The sequence below is a fragment of the Propithecus coquereli genome, unplaced genomic scaffold, assembly GCF_000956105.1.
Source record: "Propithecus coquereli isolate 6110/MARCELLA unplaced genomic scaffold, Pcoq_1.0 Scaffold178, whole genome shotgun sequence".
NCBI lineage: Eukaryota > Metazoa > Chordata > Mammalia > Primates > Indriidae > Propithecus > Propithecus coquereli.
The window spans coordinates 1,385,270-1,394,363 of NW_012142523.1; the positions used below are offsets into that span (position 1 = coordinate 1,385,270).

General features: G+C 41.9%; 1 protein-coding gene across 1 annotated transcript in view; it reads left to right on the top strand.

Annotated features, from left to right (window-relative positions):
• Positions 1 to 9,094, top strand: part of HDAC1 (histone deacetylase 1) — a 31,283-nt gene that overhangs the window by 1,714 nt on the left and 20,475 nt on the right. Inside the window, exon 2 of the mRNA XM_012642261.1 lies at positions 3,787 to 3,899. Within this exon, the coding sequence (XP_012497715.1) occupies positions 3,787 to 3,899 (113 nt within the window). The remainder of the gene's footprint in view (positions 1 to 3,786; positions 3,900 to 9,094) is intronic.

Genomic DNA, 9,094 nt, shown 5'->3' on the forward strand with positions numbered 1-9,094 from the left:
TTTCAAGATGGTGCCTTGAACCCTATGTTCTCACTTGGCAGAAGCACAAAAAGGAGGGATGAACTTCCTCTGTCAAGCCCTTTTATAAGGGTGTTAATCTTGTTCATGAGGGTGGAGCCCTCATGACCTAAACACCTCCCAAAAGGCTCCACCTCCCAACACTGTTGGCACTGGGGATTAAGTTTCCAACACATGAATTTTGGGGGACACATTCACACTGTAAGAGTCAGCATACAGTTAGTAGTTTTAGAGATGGAGTCTTACTAAGTTGCCCAGGCTGGTCTTGAACTCCTGGCCTCAAGTGATCCTCCTGCCTCAGCCTTAAAAAGTGCTGGGATTACAGGCATGAGCCACCATGCCTGGCCCAGATAGTTTTAGTTATAGTAAATTTAGTTATAGAGGATGCAATCACCCAAGAAGTTGTATAGGTGAAAAGAGAAGAGGATCTAGGGTAGAATTCTAAGGAAGTGGACTGAGGAAAAGTCTAGTGCCCCTCATTCTCTGTACTCTCCTGTCATAGCATTTGTCACTATGCATTGGAAATGCCTGTTTACTTGGTCATATTTCTTGCAGACAAGTAAGCTGCTCAGGGAAAGGGGCCATGCTTTGTCTACCTCTGTATCCCTAACCCCCAGAACAGTATCTATCTCACAATAGGCTCTCTTTTTTTTTTTTTGAAACAGAGTCTGGCTCTGTCTCCCAGGCTAGAGTGCCATGGTGTCAACCTAGCTCACAGCAAACTCAAACTCCTGGGCTCAAGTGATCCTCCTGCCTCAGCCTCCCGAGTTGCTGGGACTAAAGGTGAAAGCCACCATGCCCGGCTAATTTTTTCTATTTTTAGCAGAGACGGGGTCTTACTCTTGCTCAGGCTGGTCTCGAACTCCTGAGCCCAAGTGATCCCACCGCCTTGGCATCCCAGAGTGGTAGGATTACAGGCATGAGCCACCGTGCCCGGCCATAGTAGGCTCTCGATAAACACTTGTTGATTAAATTAATAAACATACAGAGGGGAGGGGCCGTAAGTGAACCAGAAAGTTTTGGGTTACATAATATTATAGAAGCCAAAGGAGGGAGAGATTGGGCAGGTGTTGGCAGCAGTTGGGGCAGAAGCTAGATTGTCGTAGGTTCAGGAATGAATGGATAGGTGAAAAGGAGACATCAGGTTGAACTGTTTTAAGGGGAAGCTTTTGTGAGGTAGGGAGAGAGGATTATTGATAAAAGGGAGATCTAGTGACTGAGAGTTGAGTATATTCAAATTCTTAGTGAAAAAAGCCAGAAGAGAGGGAAAGGTTGAAGATACAGGAAAGGGACTAGTAGAGATCGAGGTTTCTGAGGAGACCAGGTAAGATGGAAACTAGAGACCAGGCAGGGACATTAGCCTTCAAGAAGTTCCTTTGTAGGCTGGGCGCGGTGGCTCATGCCTGTAATCCTAGCTCTCTGGGAGGCTGAGGCGGGCGGATTGTTTGAGCTCAGGAGTTCGAAACCAGCCTGAGCAAGAGCGAGACCCCGTCTCTACTAAAATTAGAAAGAAATTAATTGGACAACTAAAAATATATAGAAAAAATTAGCCGGGCATGGTGGCGCATGCCTGTAGTCCCAGCTACCGGGAGGCTGAGGCAGGAGGATCGCTTGAGCCCAGGAGTTTGAGGTTGCTGTGAGCTAGGCTGACGCCACAGCACTCACTCTAGCCAGGGCAAAAGAGTGAGACTCTGTCTCAAAAAAAAAAAAAAAAAAAAGGAAGTTCCTTTGTGACAAGAGGGTAAATGGCAAGGAAAAGTTCAAATATAGGTGAGTTTGAAGGGGAGACGATGGGGAGAGAGTTGAGGGAGTTCTCAAAATGAGGAAAGAGAATTTTCCTTTTCCTGAGGGTGAGGGAGGACAGTTGGTAGAGTAGGAATCTTGAAGAGGAAATTTTTTTTTTTGAGACAGAGTCTCGCTCTGTCACCCTGGGTAGAGTGCAGTGGTGTCATAGTTCAGTGTCAACCTCACACACTCCTGGGCTCAAGTGATCCTCTTGCCTTAGCTGGGACTACAGGTGTAAACCATGACACCGGCTAATTTTTGTACTTCTAGTAGAGACAGGCTCTACCTCTTGCTCAGACTACTTAAATAGCTGTTGTGAAAGAGGGAACTAGGGGAATAAATTTGGAATGATCATTGAGCAGTGATGAGGACTTGTTTGACGCCGGAACCTATGATTTTGTAGCTATATCATTTTGCACAGTTTTATGATCTTGACATTCTCGGTCTTTAGAGAAGGGAATAGATTTATTACTTGAGAAACTGTTAGTTTTGCGGTGAGGTCACTAGCTTGGGACTCAAATTTGGCTCTGCCATTCAGAAGTTTTGCGGTATTCAGTTACTTAGGAGGCTGAGGCAGGAGGAGCAAGACTGTCTCAAAAAAAAAAAAAATTTAAGGAAGTGCTATATACAAATTCCATTTAGAGGAAAAGACCATTTGTTCTGATCAAGAAAAGGTTTGGAGCTTGAGCTGGGCTTTGTAGTATGAGAATCATAAGAGAAGAGGGACATTCCAGGTCAAAGGAACAGTCTTGCACAAAGGATACTTTGGTGTGAACGTGAATGCCACGTTCAGGATGCTGATAATCTGGTGTGTCTAGAGCATGAGTAGGCACATTTTTTCTGTAAAGGGCCAAGTAGTAAATATTTTAGGCTTTATTTTGCCATATGGGTAGGTCTCTGGCAACTACTTAACTACTCAGCTCTGTCACTGTAGTGTGAAAACAGCCATAGAGGATATATAAACTAATGGGCATGATTGTGTTCCAGTAAAATTTTTATTTATAAAAACAGCCAGTTGTATTTGGCCCAAGGGCCATAGTTTGCCTACTCCTGTCTGGAGCAAAGGGAGTAAGTGTGTGTGTGTGTGTGTGTGTGTGTGTGTGCATGCATGTGTGTGCATGTGTGCGCATGTACTCACCGTGGATGTAGGGGAGGGTGGTGGCGGTAGGTAGCAGGAGATGAAGCTAGAAAGGCAGATTAAGAATCCTTGAAAGCCAGGCTACTGAATTTATTATTTTTTAAGATGAGATCTCCCTATGTTGCCCAGGCTGGTCTTGAACTCCTGGGCTCAAGTTGTAGTTATTCCTGTAGAGGATGGGGAACCATAAAGGATTTTTGAGCAGAAGCGTAATGTTAACAGAGTTGTAGATTAGGAAAATAACTGGTGACAGTGTGGCAAGTAGTTTGAATTGAAGGCAGAGGGACCAATTAGAAGGCTATTGCTATGGATGAAGCAAGCCATGATAAGAGTTGAGTTTTCTTACCTATAAAATGGGAATAATACTCCCTGTCCTAGCCATTTTACAGCGTTATTGTGAGGATCCAAGTAAGAAAATGAAGGAAATGTGCTTTGACACCATAAGTGTCACAATATGTAAGAGGTAAACTGTAGCTTATAATAATTCCGAGTAGTGATGGTAATTTTTCTGTTGTGGGAGGGAATTCCTTGGAGGTACAGTGAGGTGAGTCATCTCCCTGGCTGTTGTTCCTCCATAGCTTTGGAATGAGCCCCTCATACTATCTGGTGCCTGTGGGTTCCAAGAGAAGAAAGTGGGCTAGACTGACCTTAAATGCTGACCTCACCAGGGTCCCCTGCTTTTTGATTTTTTCTTTTGGAGTTACCCTTCCTTAAGGTGGGAAAGAATCTTGGAAGCTAGAAATGAGCCGGAAGAGTTTGCTGGTAGTTTGTTATAAAAATTCCAGGGTTCTCCTGGGAGTGTATGTCTAACTGTGTCACTGAAGCTGTCACTCTTTCTTCTTCAGGGGATGTTGGAAATTACTATTATGGACAAGGCCACCCAATGAAGCCTCACCGAATCCGCATGACTCACAATTTGCTGCTTAACTATGGTCTCTACCGAAAAATGGAAATCTATGTGAGTTACTGGGAGCGCTACTGCTCCCTAACCTCCTCAGTTCTGGTTCCCCATGTGCCATTCCTTATCTCATTTTCTCAAATACTCATTCACTCATTCATCAAATGTGTTGAGCTGCTGTTATGTGGCAAGCACAGTAAATGACAAGGATTCTGTTTTTAAGATGTTCATTCTAGTGCTGGAGACCCACATGTAAACAAATAAATTATACTACAACGTGTACATTTAACAATTAAAAATGTACAAGGCCGGGCAAGGTGGTTCACACTTATAATCCTAGCACTTTGGGAGGTCAAGGCCAGAGGATCACTTGAGGCCAGGAGTTTGAGACCAGCCTGAGCAAGAGCGAGACCCTGTCTCTACAAAAAATAGAAAAATTAGTTGGGCATGGTGGTGCACAACTGTAGTCCCAGCTAGTTAGGAGGCTGAGGCAGGAGGATTGTTTGAGCCCAGGAGTTTGAGGTTGCAGTGAGCTATGATGATGGCACTCAACACTAGCCCGGGCAACAGAGCGAGACCCTGTCTCAAAACAAAGAAACAAAAAATGTACAAGATGCAGAGATAATGAAGAGTGAAGGATGAAGGGAGCCCTGGAATGTTTCCTAGAGGTGATATCTTTTTTTTTTTTTTTGAGACAGAATCTCACTCTGTCACCCTGGGTAGAGAGTACAGTCCTGAATTCAAGCTATCCTCCCCACCTTGGCCTCCCAGAGTGCTAGGATTATAGGCGGGAGCCACCATGCCTGGCCCCTAGAGATGATATCTTAGCAGGGTTTTAAAGATTGAATAGATTTAACCTGGGGGTCAGGAGGGGCCTGGCATTCTAAGGCAAAGGAAGGACATACGCAAAAAGGCAGAAATAAGAACAATATGGTGCTTAGGGACAGTAAAAATAGTTCAGCATACAGGTACTGCTATAGTGTAAAGTTCACAGGTGTGAGTGGAGGGAGATTAAGCTGTAGAGATCAGCAAGGCTTGGATGTGCTGTACTAAACAACTCTGATGGGCCAGGGTCAAAAATCCAGTGCTGGCCAGGTGCAGTGGCTCATGCCTATAATCCCAGCACTTTGGGAGGCCAAGGCAGGAGGATCGCTTGAGCCCAGGACTTCAAAGTTGCAGTGAGCTGTGATTGTACCATTGCACTCTTGCCTGGGTAGCAGACTCTGTCCCTAAAAAAAAAAAAATGCTGTGCCTAAAAGAGTGATTTGGGACTGTGTTGAACTAGATGCCAAGTCTCTAGTTATTAGAGAGTATAGACTGCCTAACCTCTAGACTTAGCTCCAGGTGATTTTTGCCTGATCTTTCAGTTTTTAAAGAAAATCTGGAAATCTAGATTATTATGTAAAATATCCCCCGGTTTAAAATATTGGCCCAAGGTTTTTGTTTTTATTTTTTTTAAACGTGTGTACAAACAAAACACATCAATACATCTGTAGACCGAATTTGGTCCAACAGTTCCCAGTTTTAACTTCTTCTGGAGACGGGGAAGAAACAAGTGAAGGGTTTTAAATGAAAGAGAGATAGGAACAGGCATACCTTTTAGGAAGCAGTGAGGCCAGTTAAGAGGCTGTTGTAAAAGTCCAAATGAGAAAATAAAGAGGGGCTGGGGGGCGCATGTGCCTTATGGCATAAGAGTCTGTTGTTAAAGTCTGTACCTACAGCTTGAGTAACCTAGCAACAGCAGTATCCTTCTCACCATTCCAGAGTCCAGAGTGCTCACCATTACACGATGGAACCCCACTCCTTCTCACAATTCCAGAGACTAAAAGGAGATGAGTCTTCTGTCCCAGATGGCCTTGTCATGTTTCTGGAGGCAGCTGGGGAAGCAAGGAGGGGAGGTAGACAGAGGAGTAGACAGATCTGGGACTACAGAGCTTTTTCAGGCGTGAAGGCAGTAGGGAGTGAAAAACATACAGGGCAGCAGAGGTTTTCAGGGATTCCTGAAGAGCAGACTAGCTCCTCTGACCCCCCTCACCACCCCCATCTCCTTTTTTGTTTTTAAGAGACAGGATCTTGCTTTGTTGCCCAGGCCGGGGTACAGTGGCATGATCGTAGCTCACTGCAGTCTTGAACTCATGGGCTCAAGTAATCCTCTCACCGGGACTCCCCCACCCCTTTTTCTTAAAGAGAAAAACCCACCCCAGACGCTTCCCAACAGACTTCCCTTTACATCTCATTGGATCATTTACTATCCTCAGACCATTCACCAGTGAAGAGGGATAGGATTACCAGAACTCGCTTAGACTAATCATGATTCTATGCTTAGGGCTTGGTGCATTAACACCCAACTAAATTGGGATTTGTTACCAAGAAAGAAGGGAGAGAGTCTCTTGGGGAGGTAACCAAAAGTGGCTGTCATAGGAGATAATACCACCTTATTGGAAATGACTTCATCTGTGTGGTGTTATTATTGTAGATTCCTAAAGCAAAACTCTAGAATAATCTCTCCTTCCCAAATCTCTAGACCTTGTTCTTTCTAATGTGTTCTTTTTTCTCCTCTGGCTCTGCCTCTCTACTGAGTGTGAATCTTTGGTGGTCTTGTTCTCTGAACAGTACTTCTCTGCATTCATCTCTCCTGTCTTTTACTTTCTCTGGGCTGTGATCTTAGCATCCCTTTCCCAAAGCACATGTATCCATTTTAGTATCTGTCCTGAAATTGATGGCTTTTGGGGAGTAATTCCTGAAAGAAGCTCTTTAGACTGCTCGTAGAAGTTGTAGTATTACCTCTGTCTCTGTGTATGAAGGAAGCATGTTGAGGTCTTTTTCACATAATTTCACCCTCTGGTCCCTCCCGGAATCCTGTCTCCACACATCTGATTAATCTCTCCCAGACTCTACATCCTCACTTTATATCTAGGCACCTTCTTATTTAAATAATCAAGACTCCTGCTCTCTTCTTTGCCTTGGATGCTAATTTTGCATATTTCCGGGCTTTTTATTCATTGCCTTCTGTTCTTTTTTAAAAATGTTTTTATTAAATATCGAGTAGACAGGAAAGAATTTTTATAAAATATAAAGAATCATAATTCAATTAATACCACTTATTTTTAAGAATCAGAACATTTCCAGTACTGCTAAAGCCCTTGTATGCCCTTTGCCGATCCTATCTTCTTCTCCCCCAGAGTTAACCTCTGCCTTGAATTTGGGGTTTATTATTTCCTTCCTCTTTTAAATAATTTTACCTGTATGTATTCTTTAGCAGTGCATGTTTTAGTTTTGCATGTTTGAATGTTATGTAAATGGAGCCATATAGTATTTATTATGTTACTTTCTGTTTTTGCTAAATATGTTCCTGAGAGTCATGCATATTGATTCATGTAGCTGTATTTATTTTTACTGTATTTCATTGAAATAATATACTCCAATTTGTCTGTTTTATTATTGGAGGGCATTTGATTTGTTTCTGGGTTTTGGCTATTACAAATATTGCTGTTATGAACATTGTTGAACATGTCTCTTGATGCACATATGCTGGAGTTTTCACTAGAGGACATACCTAGAGTAGAATTGCTGGGTCTGGATGCATGCCCTTATTCACCTGTATTAGGTAAAGCCAGAATAGTTTCCAATTACCAGCAATGTAGAATTGTGATTGCTCTAAGTACTTGCCAACACTTGATTTTGTCAGATTTAATTTTGTTTGCCAATTTAGGTAGATTTGAAATGGTATCTTACTATTGTTTTAATTTTTATTTCCCTACTGAAATTCTTATTCAAGCCTTTTGCCCATTTTTCTATTTGGTTGTCTTTTTTTTTTTTTTTTGTATTAGACTGCAGATACACAGAATTGCTTAATCATTATCCTTAGGCTCATAAGCATCATTGCCCATGCCTGGTCTTTAAGAAATTTTTATTTAGTTATTTATTTACTTAAATATTTTAATAATGCAATGAACATTTATATTCCTACAACGCAATCACTCTTCTAAATTTTCTTTTTATCATTCTCATGCTTTTAAAAAAATGTTTATCTGTGTGTATTCATTTGTTTTTGAACTTTTCAGAAAAGGTAACATACTGTGTGTAGTGTTCTGGGACTTGCTTTTATCATACAATAATAGTAAATCTATCCACCTTGTTGCATATAGCTATAGTTCTTTCATTTTTCTCTGCTGAATAATATTCTGTCATGTCAGTATACTGTAATTTATCCATTCTTCTATGATCCTAATTTGTATCTAGTTTTTTAATATTGGAAACAGTGTTACAATGAACATTCTTGTGCATGTCTCTTAGTGCATACATGCAAGAATTTCTTTTGGCTGTATCTCTAGGAGTGGAGAGAGGAGTGCCACTCTAGGAGTGGCAACATAAGATACCATGAGTCACATCCTCTCCTATACTTGAAATTAGACTTTTAAAATTTTTCCAATCAGGCCGGGCGCGGTGGCTCACACCTGTAATCCTAGCACTCTGGGAGGCCGAGAAGGGTGGATTGTTTGAGCTCAGGAGTTCGAGACCAGCCTGAGCAAGAGCGAGACCCCGTCTCTACCAAAAATAGAAAGAAATTAATTGGACAGCTAAAAATATATAGAAAAAAATTAGCCGGGCATGGTGGCGCATGCCTATAGTCCCAGCTACTCGGGAGGCTGAGGCAGAAGGATTGCTTGAGCCCAGGAGTCTGAAGTTGCTGTGAGCTAGGCTGACGCCATGGCACTCACTCTAGCCAGGGCAACAAAGTGAGACTCTGTCTCAAAAAAAAAAAAAAAAAATTTTTTCCAATCAAGGCTGGTCCAATAGTAGCAGGTTATCAGAACTTATTAACATTAGTGTCACTAAAGTTGGTATACAACCTCCATTGCTAAATTTGGCTTTTATAAAAATAATAACAATTATAAACAGTTTAAAAAAATAAAATTTTGCCAATCAAGAGCTGGGCGCTGTGGTTTGCACCTGTAGTCCCAGCTACTTGGGAGGCTGAGGCAGGAGAATCCCTTGAGCCTAGGGTTTGAATTAGCCTGGGCAACATATCAAGTTCCCATCGCTAAAAAAAATTTGCCAATTAATAGGTATAAAATGATATCTGATTATGATTTTGATATGCATTTTGCCAATGACCAATGAAATCGAGCATGTCTTCTTATATATATTATCTATTTATATTTCCTCTTCTGTGAAGAAGTGTCTTTTCATTTCTTTTGCCCATTTTCCTCTTGGGTTGTTTGGCTTTTACTTAGCAATTTGTACCTGTAGTA